Source organism: Desmodus rotundus, chromosome 2, assembly GCF_022682495.2.
Source record: "Desmodus rotundus isolate HL8 chromosome 2, HLdesRot8A.1, whole genome shotgun sequence".
NCBI lineage: Eukaryota > Metazoa > Chordata > Mammalia > Chiroptera > Phyllostomidae > Desmodus > Desmodus rotundus.
Genome location: NC_071388.1, coordinates 169857291 through 169881466, shown reverse-complemented (window position 1 = coordinate 169881466; position 24176 = coordinate 169857291). Strand labels below are relative to the sequence as shown.

At 35.4% G+C, this 24176-nt stretch overlaps 1 protein-coding gene across 1 annotated transcript in view; it reads right to left on the bottom strand.

Annotated features, from left to right (window-relative positions):
- Positions 1-2280: 2280 nt before the first annotated feature.
- Positions 2281-24176, bottom strand: part of FSIP2 (fibrous sheath interacting protein 2) — a 69400-nt gene continuing 47504 nt past the window's right edge. Inside the window, exons 16-20 of the mRNA XM_053919412.1 lie at positions 14025-23524; positions 10455-10850; positions 8142-8242; positions 4429-4475; positions 2281-2417 (exon numbers count right to left, since the gene is read on the bottom strand). Of these exons, the coding sequence (XP_053775387.1) occupies positions 2281-2417; positions 4429-4475; positions 8142-8242; positions 10455-10850; positions 14025-23524 (10181 nt within the window). The remainder of the gene's footprint in view (positions 2418-4428; positions 4476-8141; positions 8243-10454; positions 10851-14024; positions 23525-24176) is intronic.

The following is a 24176-nucleotide window of genomic DNA, read 5'->3' as shown; positions in this document are numbered from 1 at the left end:
CACTGTGAACCCAGTCTGGCTGCCGCATTTAGCAAGAGTTACAGGGTACGGTGAAGCCAGCTGCTGCTTGTATGGAGTTTGTGGACCTTTGAGAAATTTAGGAAAGTCTGCAGCATGGACCCAGGGTGGTTGTGTTGATTAGCCTCTGAAAGATCTTAAGCTGGCATATGGATTGGGTGTGGCAGGGCATCACAGAATCGTTAGGGAGGTGAGAGTGAGAATGATGTTGACCAAATTTGGTGCCTGCCTGTGCCTGCTGTGTGGAGGAGGGATCGTAAGAGAAACAATGCTGCCTGCTGAGACTTCTGTCCCAGAGAGAGCTGTCCCACAGCCCTTGTCCTGAAGCTGGACAATTCATTTATTCCCCATACTGTCCTGGCATGTTCACGGTGTTTTTTAAGTTGCTGTTCATTTTCTGGAGTTTAAGGCAAGTGTTTGTGAGTGAGTTTGTACTTGAGCCTTTTAAGAGGATGCCTGAGTCTCCAGTGGCCCTCCATCGCATTAGATGCAATTCCCACTGATTTTACAGCCAGATATTGTGGGCACTGTTGTTCCCAGTACTGGTGCTCAAGACTGGGGAGCCCAGTCTGGGGCTGGAACCCTTCGTTCCTCAGGGGACACCTCTGCAGCCAAGATATCCCTCCTGATCCTTCACTGCACCATGTGTGTATGGGACCAATCTGTTCTGCACCCCCACCCTTCCTGCAAGTCTTGATGTGGCTTCTTAAAGAAGCAGCCTTAGTTAGTAACTATCCTTAGTTAGAGGAGTTCTGTTCAGCTAGTCTTCAGGTAGTTCTCAGGGCGATTGTTCTATAATTTAGTTGTAATTTTGATGTTTTCCTGAGAGGAGCTAAGCACAGTGTTTACCTATTCCCTTTTGACAAAAGTCCTCCTGAAAATAGTTTTAAACTGGACTGGCAGTGTTTTCTCATCAACTGTCATTTTTGAAAAGGTCTCTATCTATAGGTTACATGATTTTGAATGATCTTTGAGATTAAATAACTTATGAGATTATTATGAATTGACTAAATTCCTAATTGAATAACTTCATTATCATCGGAATGTAAAAGTTCTACTATATAATCATATCTTTTTCTCCGGAGCTCCCAGTCATACCCTCACTGACAAATTTTATTAAAGGAAATCCAATTTGGTAAAATAAAATTTTCTATGATACTTCTGTTTTTAGCACAGGTTACTGTCAAGAAAATTTTAGATTAAAAAGAAGATATCCTACTTCTTAAAATTCATGAGTCAGCATTAGGGCTGATAGTGATGATGATTGACATTCTTTGCTGTTTGGTCCACCTTTTTCGGTCTTTTAAACAAGATCCTTAGATTCCAGGGGCAAAAATGCAGAAGTTGGATTCATATCACAAAGTATCAAGCTAATTTAGAAAAATTTCTTTTACCACTGTTCTAGATATCCACTTGCTAAATTTTCTTCTTTACTTTTTGTCATTTTTTACAAATAGATACTTGATATCTATTTTCATGTGAAAATACTTACATAAAGGTTTTGATAAATTTACTGACCAATTATTTATTTACATATGTTATTTTATCTACAAGGGTAATATGTTTTTACTGACCAATGATTTATTTATAGATGCTATTTTATCTATGAAGGTATTATGTCTGAAAATAGTTTTTTGGGTTTTTTTTTTGTTTTTCTTTTTTATTTACGGGGATCACTTTATGCATATCTAGTATTTTATACACGGTAATTATTTACTTCTAAATGGAGCTTTATCCATACTTGGATCTTTTTGCTTGGGAGGTATATTATGAAATGACAAAATTTTATCTTCAGGTGGGAAAAACTGATTTCTTCTATCTGGTATAAGTACTTTTATTTGAACATCCAAATACACACAGTGCACCATAGCTGTGTGATAGCTGTGTCTTGGAATCCACCTTGAGTTTCATCGTAATTTGCTAACTATTTTGGTAAAAATACCTCTAAAATTTAACAGAAAAGAATTCAAGTTCATTTTCTGGTGGTAACTGAGGGCTAACTGGTAGACTAGGCACATTTTTTTTGTCTCTTTATCCTCATGGCACACAGGTAATGCTAACTAACACTCAATATCTTCTCAAACCAAAATACTTAAAGCATTTATCAAACTATTCTCTTACACAGGCCTCTATTTTACTTTCCTTTGCCCTTAAATTTCTGCTCAATATTACATAAATCATCTACAGGACACTAAGTTATGATTTAAAAATCATTTTATTTTTCTAAGGGAAATAAGCATTGTTATATCAAGTACAAAAGCTTTAGTGTTTGTCCTGGTGAGGTGGTGATGGAGATTTGGAAATGCCAGTGTTTGCTCGGGAAAACACCTTTGACAGAGCTGAAGATACCTTTGCCAGCATTGTAGGTCTTTGTTTGGATACACTGGCCTTGGGAGTTTCTGTGGATAAAGCAAATAAGTAATATGCGTATTTATTGGGTACTTTAATACTATAATCATACTACAGCATTGATTTTGTAGAATTTAGAAATTGCTATCAAATCACCTATCAGATACTTTATGGGTTTAAAATCATTTGCAAAGATTATTTTCCTGTGAAGGAAACAGGAAGAATGGTGTCTCCATATATCCAAAGATACTGAATATTGATGAAGTTGAACAACTTGCTTAAGGTTACTCAAGTGGAAAGTGGCCAAGGTGGGGTAGGGTCCAATCAGAACTAAAACAGAACTTTTGTGTCCCTCCCCTTAGTTACTCCCATAGTCTCTCCTGTTGTACTAAATGCCTCCTCCTACTATATGCCTGTTTTAGGCTCTTGAAAATACAGCTATAATCTTCATGGAGTTTACCCTCTATAAGGAGGTAGCAACAAAATTGACAGTCAGATGATAACACATGCCAGGGAGAAAAACAAGCAATGAAGTGGAGCAGGTAGTGCCATGCTGGGAATGAGGTTGCAATTTCACAAAGTTTAGCCAAAAAAGTCCTCACCAAGAAGGTGACATTTGAGTAAAATTCTGAAGGTGAGGACTGAACAATGCAGATGCAGGGGGAAGAGCATGGCACAAGGATTGGCAAATGCAAGGGCCCCTGATGCCCTGGGTGTTTAAGGAGGAGCAAAGCAGCAAGCGAGGCTGGAGCAGAGTGAGTCAGAGAGAGGAACAAAAGAGGTGGTTAGAGAGGTGATAGAGGATTGGGGTAATGTTCAGATGATGTAGGGTTTTGCAAGCCATTGCAGTTTCTCTGGTTTTTATCCCAGATAAGCTAGCTGGGAAGTACTTATTATATGAAATTGTCTTGTTTATGTTCCTATCCTTTGATACCCTGCCCCAAGTCACAGTGTAAATTCTATGAGAGCAAGGACTTTGGTAGGTTTGTTCACACATGGGATGTAACACAGAGGAGATACTCAGTAACTTTTTGAATGAATGAATAAATAAATGGGTCTAGACTGGACTCTGTCTCTGACTCAAAGCAACCTTGGACTTGGAGTCCTTTCCTCACCCTGAACTTGAGTTTCCTCATGCAAACAATTGAGGACATTGTATTAAGTAGTTTCTGTCTGACTCTAAGAGTCTATGGTTCCATAATACAGGCATGATTATCAGTGATTATTGTGATACCTTCTGGTTATGGTGTGTTCATAGAATTCTGGCATACTTATTGGTGCCATACTATGACCCATCGTAATGAAAATGATTTCCACTTTGACCTCCCATGAAAGAATATATTTCTTGAGTGGGTTGCATGTTTGAAAGAGCCAGGGTAAACCTGTGGCTTGAGTTTCAAGGCCACTTAACAGTAAACACAGCACTCTCTCTCTCTTGTACATGCCATTGTTGTTAGAAGCACACTGATCCTCTGAGGATTCAACAAATAGAAACCCAAAAAGTCCTCACAAATTTTTAAGGAGTAGGTACTAAGAGATTTTTTTTTAAAAAAGTGAGGTCCATACTAGCCAGATTGTAATGTCAGCAAATAAATTTAGCTCTGAAAGCCCCCCTCTACACCTTTTTTAGGTACATTTTGGTTGGGCACAAAGGTAGAGGCACAGAGATAGAAGCACAAAGGCAGAATAAACTTTCAAAAAATTGTTAAATCCTAGTGTCATGGATTCTAGCTCAGATGGAAACTATGGTATGATAGACCCTATTTTGTGTATATTTCTCACAGGAGCATGATAAATGTAAATTTATAATATCATACTATATTCTTGATCAAAATCATTAATAAAATATTAATAGCAAATCAGACAAAGCAAACTATTTGGCTTATTTAAACATCTGAGTGATATAGGACTAGATCATATCTCTAAAAGCAGTTAAAACTCACAAGAAATAACAATAACACAGTATAAACTTTAGATTTGATAACTAAAAAAATATCAAAACAGTAAACAAAGTCCTCTTTTGAATACTTTCTAATTTAAGGTAAACCAAATAAATCTAACCTTCTAATATTTTATCCCGTGTATCTGGAGTACCGCCATCGGTCTCACTAAAACAAAAGAGAAAGAGCATTTCGTTTTCTGTGCATTTAATGAATAAACGAATTACCAATTAAACAAAAGAACAATCTGTCAGTCAATCTTCATATAGAAACAAACTTGGAATACTATATTGCTGAATTTCCAAATTAATAAACATGATATCTAGATTGACTTTTCTCCACTTTAAGAATTTTGGTTAAATATACGTTGCACAAAATTTAACATTGTCACCCTATCTTAAGTGTGCAGTGCTGTGCCTGCGTACACTCACGTTGTTGTGCAACCATCACCATCATCCGTTTCCAGAAGGTTTCACTTTCCCAAACTGATGCTCTGTACCCATGTGTTACCGACACCCCAGGTCCCCTGCTCTCCACTCCCTGAAACCAGTATTCTGCTTTCTGATTTGACTGCTCTAAGTATCTCATGTAAGTGGAATCATGTAATATTTGTCCTTTTGTGACTGACTTATTTCACTTAGTATATCACCTTCAACATTCATACCCGTTGAAGCATGTCTCAGAATTTCCCTCATTTTTTAAGGCTGAATGATATACTATTGAATGTATATAACACATTTTATTTACCATTCATTCATCATGTTGTGGCTTCCGTGATTTGTATGATGAATAATGTTGCTCAAACAAATACCTGTTTGAGTCTCTGTTTTCAGTTCTTTTTGGTGCATCCCCAGAAGTGGAATTGCTGGATCATATGGTAACTATACACTTAATTTTTTTGAGAAACTGTCATGCTGTTTTCCACAGTGACTGCATCATTTTAAATTCCCAACTACAATGTGTGAGGGTTTAACTTTTTTCACATTCTTGATGACACATTATTTTCTGATTTTTAAAAGAGAACTATTTTAATTGATGTGAACAGCATGTCATTATGGTTTGGATTTGCATCTCCCTAATGATTAGTGATGCTGAGCATCTTTTCATGTGCTTATTTCCATTTGTATATCTTCTCTGGAGAAACAGCTATTCAAGTCCTTTGTCCAGTTTTTAATCATGTTACTTTTGTTGTTGATGGTGGTGATGAGTTATAGGAGTACTTTATATATTCCAGATATATCAGGTATATGAATTGCAAATATTTTCTCCCAGTCTATGGGTTGAATTTTCCCTCTATCCTTTGAAGCACAAAATATTTTAATTTTGGTAAAGTACAATTTATTTAATATTTTTTGTTCCTTGTACTTTTAGTGTTATATCTATAAAATTATCACCAATTCCAACTGTGTATGGTTATGTAGTTTCCCTAACAACATTTGTTAAAAAGACTATATTTTCCCCACTGAATGGTCTTGTCATGCTTAGAAAAAATTCACTTGACCACATCTGAATGATTTGTTTTGGGACTCTATTTTATTCCACTAAGTAGAAACATAGTTGTAGGTTTCCTGTGTATGGCTTTTACTATTTTGAGATAATTTCCTATTATTCCTAGTTTGTTCAGTGTTATTATCTTGAACAGTTTTTAAATTTTGTCATATGATTTCAATGCACTAATATAGATGAGAATGGGTTTCCTTCACCCTGTTAATGCATTGCATTACATTGATTGATTTTTATATGTTGAACCTCCCTTGTATTCTTGGGATAAATCACACTTCGCCATGGTATATAATCTCTTTAATATGCTGTTGAATTTTGTTTGCTAGAATTTTATTAAGAGGTATTTGCATCATTATTCATCAGAGATATTTGTTTGTAGTTTTCTTTTCTTGTAGTGTCTTCATCCAGCTTTGGTATCAAAGTAGAGCTGGCCTCATGGTTTGAAAATATTCCCTTCTCTCCAATATTTTGGAAGATTTTTGAGAGGATTGGTGTTCATTTTCCTCAAATGTTTTCTAGAATTTACCAGTGAAAACGTCTGGTTCTGAGCTTTCCTTTGTTAGTAGGTTTGTGGTTACTGGCTTAATCTCCTTACTAGGTCTAAGTCTGTTCAGATTTTCCGTTTCTTGATGATTCAGTCTTGACGGGTTTTGTGTTTCTAGGAATTCATCTGTTTCCTTTAGGTTATCCAATTGTTGCCATCCAATTGTTCCCAGTACTTTCTTATAATCCTTTTTTATTTATATACACTGAATTGTAATGGCCCTTCCTTCATTTATGATTTTAGGTATTTAAGTAATCTCTCTCTTTTTTAAGACAATCTAGAAAAAAGTGCCAATTTTGTTGGTCTTTTTAAAGAACCAACTCTTGACTTCACTTATTTTCTCTGTTGCTTTGCTAGTCTTTATTTTGTTTATTTGTGCTGTAATGTTTATTATGTCCTTCTGCTCGTTTTTGAGTTTAGTTTTTCTTTTTCTGGTTATGTAAGGTGTAAATTAGGCTATTGTTACGATTTTCGAGGAGGAAGTTACTGCTGGAAGTTGCACTTGCACCACTGTCACCGTGTCCCACACATTTCAGTACCACCGTGCTTTAATTTTCACTTGTCTCCAGTATTTCCTACTCGCCCTGTGATTTCTCCTTTGTCCCATTGGTTGTTTAAGAATACATTGTTTAATTTCCATGTATTTGTACATTTTCCCATTTTCCTTTTGCTATAGAATTCCAATTTTATTCCATGGTTATTAGAAAAGAGTTTGTGTGATTTCTATATCCTTCTCGGGCTCCTGTGAAGTTGCTTTATCAGTCTGTAGTTTATTTTTTGTTTCCCTGAGCAAAGAAGGGCCTTCAGTTTTCTGTTCTTCCGTCTTGCTTTAAATTGACTTTCATTTGGTATTTTCTGTGCCCTTGTCTTCATCATTGATATAAACAGGAGGGAGATGCTTGCATTACTAATCATGTATGTTTAAATAACCATTTTGCAGAAATAAAAGGCAATAATGGTCCAGGAATAAATGTCCCCAAATATTGTTAGTTTCAGAGTCAAAAAGAAACAATTACTTTATGCTGTGTCGTAAAAGAAATGTAATCAGGTATATTTTTCTCCTTATATCCATTGTTTTCCCACAACAGAGAATGTTACCTCTTCCAGCTTATGCATAGTCTTATAAACTTAAGAACAACTTTAGACAAGTTTTAACTGTTCTAGATATAGTTATTATTTAGATGTCAAATCTACAGTGTATTTTGCTCTCTGTCCTCCAAAAATGCCATGCTGTCTGGACTCTGCTTCTATAGTCATCCTAACTTGGATTGTCTTCTCCTCGTCCAAATGCTCCCCAAACTTATAGTCCCACATCAAACTCCATTGCTTTCTAGAATTTAGTTTGGTATGCTCCAACTTACATGGATCCCTCTCTCCTTTGGATTCTTCTCACAAGCAGTTATAGGACTGGAACACTTAGTTACTAAAGAGATTTGAGCAGGAAGCCTTTGGCAGGTGGTGCAAATATGACTGTGACCCATTAATTATCTCCCAGATAAAAAAAAACAAACAAACAAGTAAAACTGCACTAGCAAATTCTTGATCCAAGACACTGCTAGACTAGACAGAATGTATAGGCTGGGAGAATAAAAATGGGGGATCAGATAGAAAGGCGAGGCCTTAGGAAGTATCTACAGTGGGATGGTATGAGAGGGAAGAATAAGGGATGAGGGGAAGTCTAGGACTAAATACTCGCCCAATTACTATTTTACCAGGGAAACCATTCTCCCTATAGTCATAGCTTTCATCTCAGATTTCTATTTTTGTATTGCTTTAATTTCAGGTACCTGGCAGATGAAATCAGATCTTCTTGGTTGTATGAAGATGAACTCATAATTCTGTGTATGAGGTAATGTGTTGGTTCACTAGTAGTAATATTTTCTTTTTCCTGAAAAAGTGAAAGCCAGGGATTATTGCACTCTAATCTACAATATAAGAAAAGATTTCAGAGATTATTTAAAAGGTAGATGAACCCTAATAACTCTAATTAAAATATTTCTTTCCAATATACTTTGGAATTGGCTCAGTGAAGATGATCTATTATTACAATATTGGAGTTTGAATGGATTTTAAAGACAAACCTAACACAATGTTGAAGAATACAGTTACCATTTCTTCACTTTACTAATGTTTCAATAATATCTTACTGAGTTCAGAAATAAAAGGAACAGATATAACTCTGGTCAGTTCAGAAGATTGCCAGGTCACTCATCATAACCAGTGCTCTGATCTGTTTGTTGGGAAATCATGTGTAATTTCGTGGCCATATTTTTTATGAGAATGTCTTTATTTTGATGTTTGTTAGAATCTAAAAAAGGGCTACTCTTAATGGAACTCTTATTTATACAATTTATTTTAACTTTTGCTAATATTACAATAAAATATTTTTAAAAAATTATTATTATATAAGTTGAGAAATACATTATAATTCAACATGTGCATACACTAAAAAGTGATCACCCCATAAGTCTAGTTACTATTTGTTACCATACAGTTGACCCCCTTCCCCCAATCCTCTTGTCACTGATCAGCCTATTCCCTTACCTTCTTGTCACCACTGATCTGTTTTCTGAATCTATGAGGTTTTTTGTATGTTTTGTTTGTTTTTGTTTTTTAAAATATTTTCACATATGAGTGAAACATGTGGTACTTGTCTTCCTCTTTCTGACTTATTTCATTTAACATTATACCTTTAAGGTCCATCCGTTATGCCAAAAATGCCAAGATTTCATTATTTTTTATGGCTTACTGGTATTCCATTGTATGTGTGACCTCAACTGCTTTATCTATTCATTCATTGGTGGACACTTAGGTGGCATTCTAGTTTTACACCATTGTGGTCAGAAAAGAGACTTGATAATTTCAGTCTTCTTCAATGTATTGAGGCTTGTTTTGTGGCCTAACGTGTGATCTATCCTGGAAAATGTTTAAAGCACACTTGAGAGGAATATGTATTTTGCTGCTTTTGGAGTGAATGGTCTGCAAGTGTGCACCTACAGGGTGGGGCAAAATAGGTTTATACTTGTTATTGCATGAAATAGAGCTTATCCTTACATCTTCATTGATTAATTACTATTTTCATATGAACTGTAAGAATACTTTTGACCCATCCTGTATATATTCATCTGGTTGAATATGTTATTCAAAGCTGATATTCCCTTACTGATTTTCTGTCTCAATAACCTACCCATTGATGTGAGTGGTGTGGTAAAGTCCCTTATTATTATTGTACTGATGTCAGTTTCTCTCTTTAGGTCCATTGATATCTTAGTGTTCTTACAGTGGGTCCATATATATTTGTAAACGCAGTAGTCTCTCGCATGGTTGCCCCCTTTAACATTGCGTACTGCCGCTCTTTGTCTTTCATTACAGTCTTTGTTTTAGTGTCTGCTTTGTCTGATATGATTATAGATACAGAGCTCTTGGTTTCATTTGCATATAATGTCTTTCTATCCTTTTACATTCAGTCTGTGTGTGTCCTTACTGCTGTTAGTGAATCCCTTTTAAGCAGCATATAGATGAGTCTTATTTTTTTATCCAATCAGCCACTCTTTTTTTGATTGGTAGATTTAGTCCATTTCCATTTAAAGTAGTTATTCATAAGTATGTATTTATAGTCATTTACTCATTTTCTGGTGCTTTTGTGGTTACTCTGTTTCTTTCTTCTCCTTCCCTCTCTCTCTTCCCTTGTGGTTTGATGGTTTTGTTTAATGTTATGTTTAGAATCCTGTCTTATTTTTTTGTGTGTTTACTCTAGTTTTTTTGTGGTTACAGTGAAGTTTACATATAACATCATAAATATACAGCAGTCTAGGTTAAGCTGTTATCAACTTAAACACATTCCAAAGCTTTATATTTTTACTCCTCCCTTTTATTGCTTTCCCTCAATTGAGTTTTACTGCTTTCCCTCAATTGAGTTTTATTGCTTAATCTATTCATTATTTCTCTTAGTCTATAAATATTACCAGGCTAAGGAAAAGACTGGAACCATTTTAGTATTTTTTTTCTGCCTAATTAAAGTATATTTTTGGACAGAATTTCTGAAGATCTCTATTCTTTCCCTTTATATCTGGTCACTGAGAGTCATGTTTCTCACTCACCTTATGCTGTGCCTCTTTCTCCGTAGAAGATTCTGTTACAGTCATGGTCGCTGAGCAGGTGGGCATATCACACTGAGCTACAGATCTTTTAACTTCTCTCTCCTTATGTTCTTTTAAATGATCTGAAGTTTCTCCAGTGCTTACAATATTTGTTTTTGTGGTTTCTTTCACTTGATTTTCAAGTTGTTCTCCTAAGAGTTTTTCTTTAATAACCTCTGATAAGACAACTTCATATCCATCAGATGTTAGTTCCTCTTTCATGCTTTCTGAATCATCTTCGATATCATGAGCTACTAATCGGATGAGAAGATCTTTTTTGTTCTGAACATCTTTTAAAAGCTCCACCTTGGTGATATCTGGCTTCCTTATATTCTGAAATGAATTTCTGCAAACGATCTGAAATTGAAATTACAGTGACAAATCCCTCAATCACTTTTCCCATGGTTCTTTTGTGATAAAGTTATGTTAATATGATTTCTATCTTCAATTAGGCAATATTATGTTCACATGACACTCATTTACACTTAACAGTGTTTTAAGAAGATACAAATGAAAAGTATAAGAAAAATTACAAAACATATTTTGTCTATCATTTCTTTTATACTCAGAGATCATATTAATCCACTATAATTTATTTCAAAGTATAGAAGGTCTAACACAGTTCCTTCTTTCTTAAACTTATGTCTTTTGTTCCATCATAATTTACATTTTATACATTTACTTCTAAAGTTTTATGACAAAAGTAGACATGATAATCTATTTTTCTAAAATTCTAGACAAGAAATCATAGAGAAATCTAATTTTTTAAAAATAAAAATCTAGTTATTATCTAATCTTGATTTTTGAAATACAAATAACCAAAATTGTGAGATTTTTTATTTCTTCATCCATCTCCCACTCCTGATCCTTTGGATGTACTCTCACCTCCCTAATCAAATCTCATTTTCCATTTTCAATGACTAGGACAGTTCAAAGACAACTATAATTCAAAAATAGAATTTCTCCACTCTTGTAGCTTTTGATGATGCCACAAAACCTCCAAATTGACTTAAGTTAATAACCATAGTCCCCAACATGTCTTTGTAACATGGTAAACCAATTTTCAGAAAATGGTGCCCTAAAAGAGTATATTCTGCTGAAACAAATTATAGAAACTTCCTCCTTAAGAAATTAAAACAATCAAGTTTGATTTTCTGTATTAGTGGAGGGGACCAGTGGTTTAGAAAGTCTAATATCATTCTATACAACTTTGAAATTCATTACTGTATATGTTCTTTTAACTTTTAATTAACCATTGTTTAAACAGTTCATTTTTGTTGTAATTTTTCCATTACCATTCATCCCCAAATACCCTCTTCCGTACTCATAATGCATATGCATGTGCTGGGAATTTATGGTACCTCAAAAAAAATAATAAAGCTTTGAGGAGAAACCTAAATGTATCTGGGTTCTCTGATCTAATTTACTGCTCTTTTCTCTCTTGTCTTCCTCTGTGCTGGAGATAGACGGTGTTGGTGCCCACATTGATACCAATCACATATCTTAACAGCGTGTGCTACAAGGGGTGGGCCTCTAAAAAAACCCAGAATTGATTTATAAAAAAACATGTGTATTTATTCTATGTTTAAACTTCAGTCACCTTCAAAGTACTCTCCATTTGGTGCAATATGCCTATCATGACGTTTTTTCCACTGCTCAAAACAGCTTTTGAACTCTTTGATTTTGATGCCTTTTAGTGTTTCCATTGTTTTTTGTTTCACCTCTTCTGCATTGGCAAAATGTTTCCCTTAGAGGACTTTTTTCATCCAAGGGAAAAAAAATGTTGCTTGGGGCAAGATGGGGTGAATAGGGAGGGTGGGACACAGGGGTCATGTTGTTTTTGGTCAAAAACTGCCTGACACTCAGCGTGGTGTGGGCAGGTGCACTGTAAATCACCCATCATAAAGTGGACAAAGACGTTCAAAGAGTCTTCAAAAAAATTCACGAAGCTGAACGCAGCCTGTCACAACGCCAAGTGGCACACTGATACAGATGGGTTCCTAGAGCACTCACCTAGCAGGGAAGCCTGTACTACAAGGGGCCCGCCCTCCAGAAGATAATCCCATTTCAGGGGGGGTCTCCCTTATATCTCTGCTTCTTTGTTTTTTAGTTTTAGGATGACTTTTCTTTCCCTTAAGAGGACAGGGTAACTATTTAATTAAAATATTTCCTTCCTGCTTTCTGGGGTCCTATGAGTGAATTAAGCAAAGAGAGCTGTTAAATAAGTGTAAAATTTGTGACAGAAAATTCTACAGGTAATTAAAACATGATTTAGAGTAGTTATTCTACAGCCTGTTCATACGAATTTTACTCCTAAGAGATTTTTTATATATAAATGAAGACTACCAAGTAATATGCTAATACGATGATGAGAACTCATATGGAATAGCAAATTTTTGAGCTGACAAGGACTGTCATCTAGTCGAAAAAGTTTAGGACAAAAGAGATGAAATTACTGTCTCAGTGTCTGGGTATGAACACATAAGGCACTCGTTAACATCCTTGTAATTTACCAGCCCCGAAACTTAGTTCAGGAGGCTGCGGGGCAGTGCTAGAGAAAATTCACTTCAAGTTTTTGCTCCAGGGAGAATGATTCTATAATTTTATTCTCACTTTCCTGGCCACAGATTATAAACATAAACATACTTAGAGCTCAGATGAATAAACAGCATTAGTACAACGGGCTTTGATAAAACCCAAAAGGTGTAGTGGGTCAGTGTAACTCCATTGTCCAGATAATCCCTTTGTCCTCGGTGACATGGTTTCCTGGTAACAAGGACATCATTTTGGCATTTTAAAGTCCTGATTAGCTTAATATATTTGGGGCTTAGGCAGAGTTAGATCTATGGTAACAGGGAATGGGGGCATAAAAATGTCAGCGCTGGGGCTGCTGGATCTAGAAAAGGATAAAAGAGGAAAAAACTGGGTATTTTGTTGGAGTATAGAAGAGATTGAAAAAGGCTGATATAATTAAAGTGAAATAACGAGAAACAAGTATAACTTAAGAGTTTGTGATCTAATGTTTGTTGATAAATGTTGTTACAAGTAAAAAGAGTACTACTACTTTAGAGCCTTAAGTTTGAGAGGTTAAAATTATATATAATTTTGAAAACTTCATGTATCCTGATATTCTAACAGGCCCTTCTAAACACCTTTAGATATACGAAATAAGAACTATAGGAACTATATGAGACTGTTTTTTTGTGTCTCTTCAAATGAAGATTATAATCAGTCAGCTTGATTTTACTATTAAGGGTATGCCCATGTATTCGTATTCTATAACTTTTTAAAAAGCAAGTTTAAACTGATTGTCTTAGGAACGCTAGCCTGAGACCTTTAAAGTGAGCCACGGATATGCCAAGTCCAATTAGTCATGTGACCAAATGGGTGAACCAGTTCAACCAATCCTCCCATCGGGCTGGGCAATAACAACAAAAAAATGCATTCCAAAATACTTATTTGAGGAAGGGAATCACAGAACTACCATGTCTCACTCTTCGCCTGTTTTTCTATGGTTGCTTTTGCACTCACCTCTAAGGGTTTCATACTCAGTCGTCCTGTGTTATTCAATGACGTACGCCTTTCTTTCCTTATATTTCTCATATTAGACGTGTCTGATGAAGAGTAACTTCTCCCATCTATTGATGCTCTTCTCACTTCTGCTATGCTATGTCCGGTGTTTCTTAAACACTCCATCTGAAGTTTCTCAAGAGGTTGAGTTTTTATAGAAATTACTGCTAAGTGATCTGAAATAATGCCTGGATCTACTTTGAGTGGTTTATTCCCAATATGTGGAACTATTTTAATTGGCATTTCATCTCCAATTGAAATTTCATCTGACTCTTTTCTCTCTTTGTCAGGGATCATTTTAAAAGCATGCTCTTCTGCCTTTTCAACAATCTTATTAATGTCTAGATCGCTAAAGAGATCAACATTTGAATTCTTTGAGTCATCTGTATTTACTGGAAAGTTTGAAACTTCATTAATGATTAAACTGGCCACTTTTTTAGGGAAGACTCTGTTTTCACTTTTTATATCATAGTAAAGGTCTTTATGGCTTCCAGATTGAAGCAGCACATTACTATAAACAGAGTCAATAACCTGAGAAATCATTTCCACACTTTCTGGGTTTAAAAACTGTTCTTCAGAATCAGCAGCAACAAGACTAATATTACTTTTGGAAATTTCAGCTGTCACTGATTTTGTCAGTTGAGATGCAATTTTATTTAATTCGGGCTTTGATAAGTTTTTTGCATCTTTGCTTGAGGCACTTGGTAATCTTATTATTTTAGCCAAGAATAAGGCCAATGCTTCCTCCAAAAATGCGGCATCTAATGTAGAACATTTTCCAGATGAAGACTTTTCCTGGGACTTCAATTCATCAACAATTTTGACCACTTTTTCCATAATCTTGACAGCTTCCAGAACTGATTGTGAACTTGATACTTCTTCCTTTACTTGAGATTGAAATTCAGAATTGGAAATTTCCTTCACCACTAAAAATCCTATTATATCAGAGAGGACATTGCTCTTTCCCATTAAATCTTTGAATATAGAAGTATGTGAGCCATAGTGGTTTAAAACACTCGAATAAACAGAATCAACTACTCTTTCAACAGTTGCATTGTCAGCTAAAGTAATAGTAGGCAATTCCTTGGCTGGTGGTGTAAGTTTAATCTTACTTTTTGAGATAGATTCTTGTATTGAATTTAATACTTTTGAGACTATGTTTCGCATTTCAGTTGCTGGTGATTTGTTTCTTTCTTTATCCACTTTTGGAAACATACATAAAAGCTTTGATAAAAATTTGACAGCAATGTCTTCTATTATGTCATGAGGCAGTATACGAGCACGTGATGGTTGAGGCCGGGGAGCATCAGTAGTTTGCATAACATCTTTAAGAATATTTTCAACAATACTGTCAACTTCTGCACACTGATGTGGAGTTAGCTCTCCAGAAAAATAGTTCTGCAACTGATTACCGGCCACCTCTCGTAGAACTAAATCGACTATGGCTTCTGAAAGGATTCTGCATCCACTCCCTACACAATTTTGTATAATCTCTTGTGACCCAAACTGTGACAAGAGATTATTATAAATAGAATGAACCACTAATTGAATAATTTCATCATCATTAGGATGTAAGGATTCCACATACTGAATAACCATATCTTCATCTTTGGAGATCTCTGTTGTGACTGTACTTAATAACTTCATCTGAAGGAAATCAAGTTCGGTGAGCCAGTTGCCCTCACATGTATCTGCCTTGGTTTTGGAGACTATGGAGAAAATTTTAGATAAAAGAGCAGAAATCAGGTTCTCTAAAAATTCATGAGGCAGCATGATGCTATATGGTAGTGATGTTTGACATTCTTTACTGGCTGTTTGAGCCACCTTTTGGACCTTCTTAACAACATCCTTAGATTCCAGAGGCAAACATGCTGAAGCTGGAACCTCATCACAAAATATCAAATTAAGTTGATGTTCAAAAATTTCATTTATCACTGCACTAGTTAGTCTTCTTGCTAAATTTTTCCCATTACTCTTTATATTCTTACAAATGGAGTCTTGAGATCTATATTCCTTCAAAATATTGCATACAGAGGAGTGAACAACTTTGTTAACCAATGATTTATCGATTGCTAGTGTTCTATCTGAGAAAGATATGTTATCTAGAGGAATATTTTTAGTCACTTTATGCATATGTGACATTTTATCCGTAGTTATTTTCTTAATGTTAGATGCTGCGTCATCTGTCGTTGATTCTTTATGCTTGCGAGGAACTTTAGGAACTGATGACACTTTAGCTATAGATGGAAAACACTGATTTTCCTTACTTGGCCTAAATACCTTAATTTGAGCCTCTGAAAACTCCTTTAACAGTGAATCAATAAGCTTCATGGCTGTGTCATAGAGTTCAGCCTGATTGTGGCCATCACTCACATTTTGACGCTGATCATGTGCTTGTGTTTCTGGCGAGGTAGAAAAGATCAATTTGTTAACCATTTCGATGATAACATCTTCTAAAAATTTAGCAGGAAAAACTCCAGGTTTATCTTTTGGTGGGTCTTGAGGACTGTCTGGTTTATTAGATTCATTTTTAATCACCTTAACTTCCACTCTGTCTTTTTCTCTCTGTTTTTTCTCCCTTTCACTCTCTCTCTCTTTCTCCTTTTCTTTTTCATTGTCTTTGGCAGGGAGATTTTCATTAATCGAGGGGGTTAAATCCTTTATTGAAGCACACTGTGCAAAATCCTTGCTAACCTCTTGAATTGCAGAAAATGTATCACTTGAGGAACTTTGAAGATTTGAATAACCTATTGATTCTTGAGAATAACTATCCTTAGAAACTGTTTCTAAGATATTATCATAAATATTTTCAGTGATGTTTTGAACACATTCATAAGCTGAGTACTGTCTGTCATTTATATCTGTTAGAGGTGGATTGTTTTTTCTCTCCTCAGTGTTTGGCTTTTGGGTTACTGTTTTCTCAGTTGTTCCCGTGGTCCCTGCATTTCTTGCTTTGGGTGTCAACAATAACTGGAAGGGCTTCTCTTTTTTTTGAAACAAATTTTCTCTTGTTTTACCAATCTTCTTTTCATTGTTTTTTTCAATATCTGGTCCAAGTATTTCTTCCTTACACTCAAAATCATCAGTGGCTCCTAGAATTTGTGTGGGTACCTCATTACCTTGCCTCTCTTTGTCTTTTGAAGCTGATTCATGTTTCTTCTCAGTTTCATCATCTTTAAGTGTTACCCCCAAATGTGGCTTCTGAGTATCTTCGCTTTTCACACTAGTAGTTGGAGATGTAACTTTTGTTACAGCCCCAGTATATTTTTTAATTGAAGTTGCCGTTTTATTTTCATTCTCTTTCTTTTTATTTGTCACACCTGCAGCTGACCTTGAACACAGGTTAACAATGTTTTCTTTCATTGTTCTAGTTCTAGAAGTAACTTTTGGATCTTGGATGTCGCCTTTTTTAATAGATGTCTCCTCAGTTTGGAAACTTTTCTTTTCATTCATTACACTTCTGTGTATTCCCAAAGTGTCTAACAAATTTTTCTGGTCTGAGGTTGGAGAAGTGTGTTTATATGGTTGTTCTGAAAAAGTAAGTTGGTTTCCTTTTACACATCCGTTCTGAGTGGGGGTTTTCTGTGGTAGGTGTTGAACCCTTTGAGTAATGTTCTCTGGATTTAGAAATGAAAAGAAGGTGGATGACCAGTCTCCTGAAAACAGTGGTTGTATCTTGAAAGCAGAGATTGCCTTTTGGGCTAAATTAGCAATCATTTCTATTACACTGTTACTTTTATCATCTGTCTGAATTTTGTGAGGCTCATATTTTCCTATGAACTGATCATACACAAAATTGGATATCTTATCAACTGTCTCTTTATCAATTGGTGGAAAAGCAAACATTTCTTCAGCATTTGGTAGAACTTTAATTTCATTTTTTGTAAATTCTCCTATCAGAGAGTTTGCAAATTTTATAGCCAAGCCCACAATGTCTGTCTCTGGCATTGCTTTTTTCTCAAAATCTTCAGTAACACTTGGAAGAGAATAAAATTTGTGAACGAGGTCAACAATTACATCTTCCAGAAATGTGGCTGAATACAGAGAAGCCTGTGTCTTTTCTTCGCTAGGTTTGGTCCGTCCAGAGACATGGCCGTCATCACTACAGGGGCGTTTTTCACCGTGTAAAAATGGTTGCAGATGATGATCCATGATTTCCTTCATAATGAAACCAGCTATTTTACTGAGGAATGAGCCTCCTTTTTTGTGTGTCTCTTTTTGCACTTCAGCTTGAAATTCAGATTTTTTCAAGATATTACTACAGATAGAGTCAACCAAATTCTCGATCACTTCTAGCTGCGTACTTTCTGCATTGTCTTCTGCCGTGGCAACACGGATTTCATGTTCAGAAATTTCTTTGATAATTTCATCAGTCAATTTTGAAGCTGCATCCTCAAACTCATAATCTGGTGAAACATCTTCCTCTTTTAGTTCACTTTCAGTGTCAGCTGAAGGAAAGAAATGCCCTAGAAGCTTGGAAATTATATCTTCTAAAAGAGATCGGGGCAGCATAGTAACACATGATGGGAAGGTGTAACTATCCTTCAAGATGACAGTTAGCACTTTTCTGATGATATTATCAGCTTTAGGGGAGGTATAGGAAGAAGACACTAATTCTCCTGAAACTAACGATTGCACCTGATAATCATAAATTTCTTCCAGCAGCAAATGATATATTTTCCTTCCAAAACAAATAGGGTCACTTTGTATAACTGTATATACTTGAATCAGCGATTTATATTCATCTATTATTTTGTCATAAATTTGGTTAACTGTTTTTTGAACCATTTCTTTATATCTTTCTGAAACACGCATATCATTATCAAAATAATCTGCAAGTAAAATCTCTGATGTGGTGAACTCCAGAACAATTGATTTTACTAATGTTGTAACAATGCCAGTAATTTTGACTTTTACTGCATCTGGGTTTTCAGCAACCAAGACATTATGTGAGAATGCATAAAGGAGCTTACACAAAAGTTCAGAAATCACTTCCTCCAAAAAGACAGCTGAGTTCACTATGGAAGACAATTCTCTTTGTTCAGAATCGACTGCTTTTTGTTTATCACTTTGGTCCAATGCAGCTGAAGTGAAAGTTTTATCTCCAGAAGAAAATGACTGAAGATGATGGTTAAATATTTCTTTTATTATATAACTTGCTATTTTTGAAGCAGGTATGTTACTTACATCTTTTTTATCTTTTGTAAGAGACTGGTAGACATCTGAATATGAAAGATCAGCATAAATGGAATCAACCATGGATTGGACATCTTTCTCTGAAATCATACTTTGTTTTTCATTGCCGTGTTTGACAATACATACTGCATGTTTTGAAATTATGGATATAATTTCATTTATCAGTTTTATGACTGTATTACTTAAGTCTGATTGGGAGGTATCTGTGCATACTGCACTGGAGGCCAATGGACTCACTTGAGATATAAGTTGAGTGACAATTTTTTCCAAATGAGTATGTGATAACTTAGTCGTGTACATTGTTGATGCCTGTCTTCGGAATCTTGATTTAGTAATGTCACACTGAACTCTGTTTATCAAAACATTAACATTGAGTTTGGAGAGTGACTGAAAAGGAAGCTTTCCTATAATATTTGGATGAATTTGGAAATCGGAAATTTCGGCCAGGATGATGTGAGTTATCCTTGCAGCCAATGTCTTTGTGTCATTGAGAAAATCATTATTGGGCATTATTTTCATGTCATATTCTCGCAAAACTTTGCTGAATACCACATCAATAATATTCTTGACTACATCTCTCTCCACTGGAGGCAAACACAATTGTTCCTCTGCATTCTCTATAATGCTAACTTGAGCTTTTGAGAATTCCTCTGCTATTAAATGTATGAGTTTTTCAGCTTTCTCAAAAAGTTCATCTTCTGAATCTCTTACTGATTTTGTTTGTACAATGCCTACCACCCTGTGGAATATTTTGTACAAAACTCCAGAGACCACATCTTCCAAAAAAGTCGAAGAATAAACACTAGCGTAAAACCACTGCCTTGTCTCATTGTCAAGATATTTGTATGACGAGGAAGGCAATGGCTTTCCATCTAGAAATGGCTGAAGATGATGTTGACAAATATACTTAATGATAAAACCTGCTATTCTATCAATAAGAACATCGTTACTCCCTGTGATATTTTGCTCAACTGATTCCTGAGACTCAGAGTTTTGTGAAATATTTTTGAATACCGAGTCAACAAGATGGTGAACATCATCTTCTGAATAAACAAACTTGGTTTCTTCTTCATCTTTTAAAAAGTGAATTTCATGTTGAGAAATTTTCATCCTGATATCATTGATTATATTTGAAGCAATTTCATTGAAATTCACTTTTGATCTTTCTTTTAGAGATTCCGTGTTCAGCACAATGTTAGGTGCAGAAGGAAAGATTCTAGATAATAGTACTCTGATCATGTCTTCTAAAAATTTGTAAGGCAGCAAGGTGTTATATGGAGATAAACTCTGACTTGGCTTGATAGATCTATTGATATCACTAATAATATCCTGAACGATATTCTCAGCTGTGGAAATAGAACGGGAAGCTGATGGCAAATCCCCAGAAAACAGTGGATGAAGAAGGCAATCTGAAATAGCTGCTACGATTAAATTGGTAACGTTTTCCACAAAAATTTCACTTTCTTTAGACTCTTCGTCAAACTCGGGGTCTAGCCCATGCTGTTTTAGAACATTTCTGTAAACCGAGGTGACGAGTTCATCCACAATGTCTGCATCTAGAGAGGGGTAAGACTGCTCTTCGCCATCGCACAGCAGAGGAACTTTAGCTTTGTCAAATTGGCTGTTTATTGAGTCCACTATTTTCTGTGCAATCTTTTCCAGCTCAATTTCAGTGTTGTCCTTTGGGCTGAAAATCTTTGATAAAAGTTTGGCAACAACTTCCCTGACGAATATGTCAGGGTAAATACCTATGGGTGATGGCATCTTGCATTCATGTGACCCTATGACTTCACTGAGGACCTGTTTAACCATGTTTGATATTGCATCCAATGGAGTATTTGGACGAGGCAAACCTTCTTCGCACAAAAATGGTTGAAGATGGTTTTCAATAACCTCTTGGATAATAAAACTAGCTATTCGGTCAACCATAGTTGGGCTTCGGCTGACTATACTTTTCTGTATTGAAACAAGAGAGTCAGACATCTGCATGATATTACTGTAAACAGAATCCACCATCTTCTGGAGGTTTTTTCCTGTACATAGATGTGGATTATTATATATAGTGAACCAAATTTTATGTTTTGAAATGGCTGATATAACCTTATTTACTATACAGTTAGACAATTCATTAAAATCTGAAGTCGTGAAACATTTTTTCCCCAAAGAGGTAGCCTTACTGGGTGGAGCAGTGAGTTGAGATAAAAGTCTTCTGATGACATCTTCTAAAAATGAGTGTGACAACCGTGTGCTATAGCATGTTGAACTGGATTTTGAAGTAAATTCTCTCAGGTTATTTTGTAGTTTCTGCAGTATTATTTCAGCTTCGAGAGGGTAATGTGAATGAGGTGAGAGCTTTTCTGAGATGCAAGGTGGCAGCTGGTAGTCTAAAATTTCTGATAACACACATTTAGTTATTCGTTCTGCTATTGAGGAATTGTCATGTGCCGGATTACTGCCACAGGTTACTCTTGATTTATATTTCTGCAAAACATCACAATAAACTGAGTCAACAATGCTACTAACAGTTTCTTTATGGACTGGTGGAAAACACAGCCTTTCTTCAGCATTCCGTAAAACAGTGACATGTGCATTATTAAACTCATTCACTACATTGTTGACAAATAATGCATTCATCTCATCAAGCCAGGCCTCAGTAATGTTCTCATCTTTGCCCCACAATGAAGTAGAGAGATTAAAAAACAGTTCTGAAATTATTTCCTCTAAAAATGTGGCTGAATAAACTCCTGTATTTATATCTCCCAGATTCAGCTTGTTGTGGATGCCTATTGTATCCATGTCCTCTGTTCCCTGTCTTTTAAGAGGTGACACGGAAGAGGAATTTACTGAACACTTCTTGCCAAATGGTGCTTGTATTATGGAGCTAACCATACTGGGATTTTGGGGGGATCCTGTCAAAGCATTACCGTCATAATTCATGAATCCTAAAGCACCTGTACCTTGTCCCAATTCTGCTAATTCTGGCCTTTTTGCTTTTATAAAACTAGACTGTATTTCTCTTGTTCTATATTTTAAATGCTTGTTTGCAGTAGGTGGACTCTGGGAGAGTTGCATACTGTGACATAGTTTGTCCATCAACGATTTAACCAAACTGTGGGAAATGATTGTGAGCATAGAGTCTGATGACAATAAGTCTTGATCCATTTTTGCCAGATGTTCCAAAAGGTCTGACTTGTAATCTCCTTGAAAATGTTCATAGTCCATCGCTCGCTTACAATAATCAAATTTTTCATCTTCTACACTTTGAAGTATTTTTAAAAGTTGACATTCTTCTGCTGATATTTCATCAGAAAGAGAGCCATTATCAGGAAAGACAGTGCTTGTGCATTTTTCCAAAAGTGTTCTAATAAGTTTCTCACAAACGACATTGAGAAGAAAAACTGAATTGGGAGTGAGCCCTAAGTTATTTCCAAGTACGCTATTACTTTGCTGATCATTCAAGGATGAGAAAAATGTTCTTGCTTTTTTACCAGAATCCATAGTGTCATCTGGGGGTTCATCTGGAGAAAATAAATCTAAAACAATATTGAAGACTTTATTCACTACTTCTTTGGATTCACGAGTTTCTAGGTTGCTAACTAGCTTGCCTAACTTATGTGCAAGGTAATTTAATTTATTTTTTTGAATGAGATGATCATTTTGCTGAGTAGATGATTCCCAATCTGTGCAACCCATCTGTGTTTTCATGGTATTTGTTTTGTTGCAAATTGGCACACTATTGCTTCTAAGCATGGAAAATGATTTATTTCTTCTATTGCTTTCAAAGTGATGAGTTATTCCTATTTCTTTTGACAGTACATGAATCACTTCTATTAAGAGATCCTGAAAGAGATTATCAAAGTCAGCAGCAACTATTCCTGGGCAATAAGTGTACTTTGTTTTTAAAGAACACATTTGCTGTTCAATGTTAGCCTCTATAATGTTACTATTAAAAAGAGTTTTAGTAATGATTTCAGAAATATTTAAAGCAAGTTCTCCAATAGATATTGACCTGCCTTCAAACACTTGAGAATAAATTAAAATAACCTTGTTAAACCCTACATTTTGGCTTTCCCATACTCTCTCCTTTTCTCTACCATCTTCGGCACTATCAGAAATGCTTAAAATTAAATGGCAAATGACACACTCAGTGAGATGTTCACAAAATTGATAAAGTGAAGAATCACTGTATATGGTTCTTAGAGGCTGTTTTGATTCATATTCTTTCCTTGATAGTGTAGAAACAATAGACATCTTCTCACTGGACACTTAAAAAAAGAAAACACAATTATTATCATATAGTAAGATAAGTATAGAAAATTCAATATATTGATAATTATTTACATATAAAGCATTTGGAATAGCTCACTAAAGAAAAAGAAAAATCTAGTCAAGAAAAATTGGTTTTTCTTCTAATAGTTATTTCCAATCTTGTGGAATCTTAATTTTAGCTAGAAAGTTAATAAAAAGAACCCTGGGGAATTCAAATTTCTAAGTCAAATGCTGGAATCTGCCTTGCTTAGATGGTTATGGTCCCTAAGAAGTTGGAAATTCTGGGGTAGAAATATGATTTTCAAGTTGAGTTTTACATCCTAGCATATCTGCAGTAATCTACAGAGACCTCATGTAATTACATAAGAAATATTTTTAGTCAAAACATTTAATGTTATTTTATATATCACTTTTAGGAAACTAAGGCGGTGTGTTGCAATAACAACTTGACTGAAATAAAAGTGTGCTAGCTCCGGAAATGTAAGGGATGGCTGACTGTGTCAGTAGTACTTTAGCCCTAGAGTGCAGTTTTTTACAAAAACAGAAGGCCAAGCCAGCCGGACTCAGGACTCCATTCTTTCTTCCATCCCACAGAGTATTTACTGCAAATCATGTACCTGGTTGGGATGGCCAGCAGTTTTGAATGTT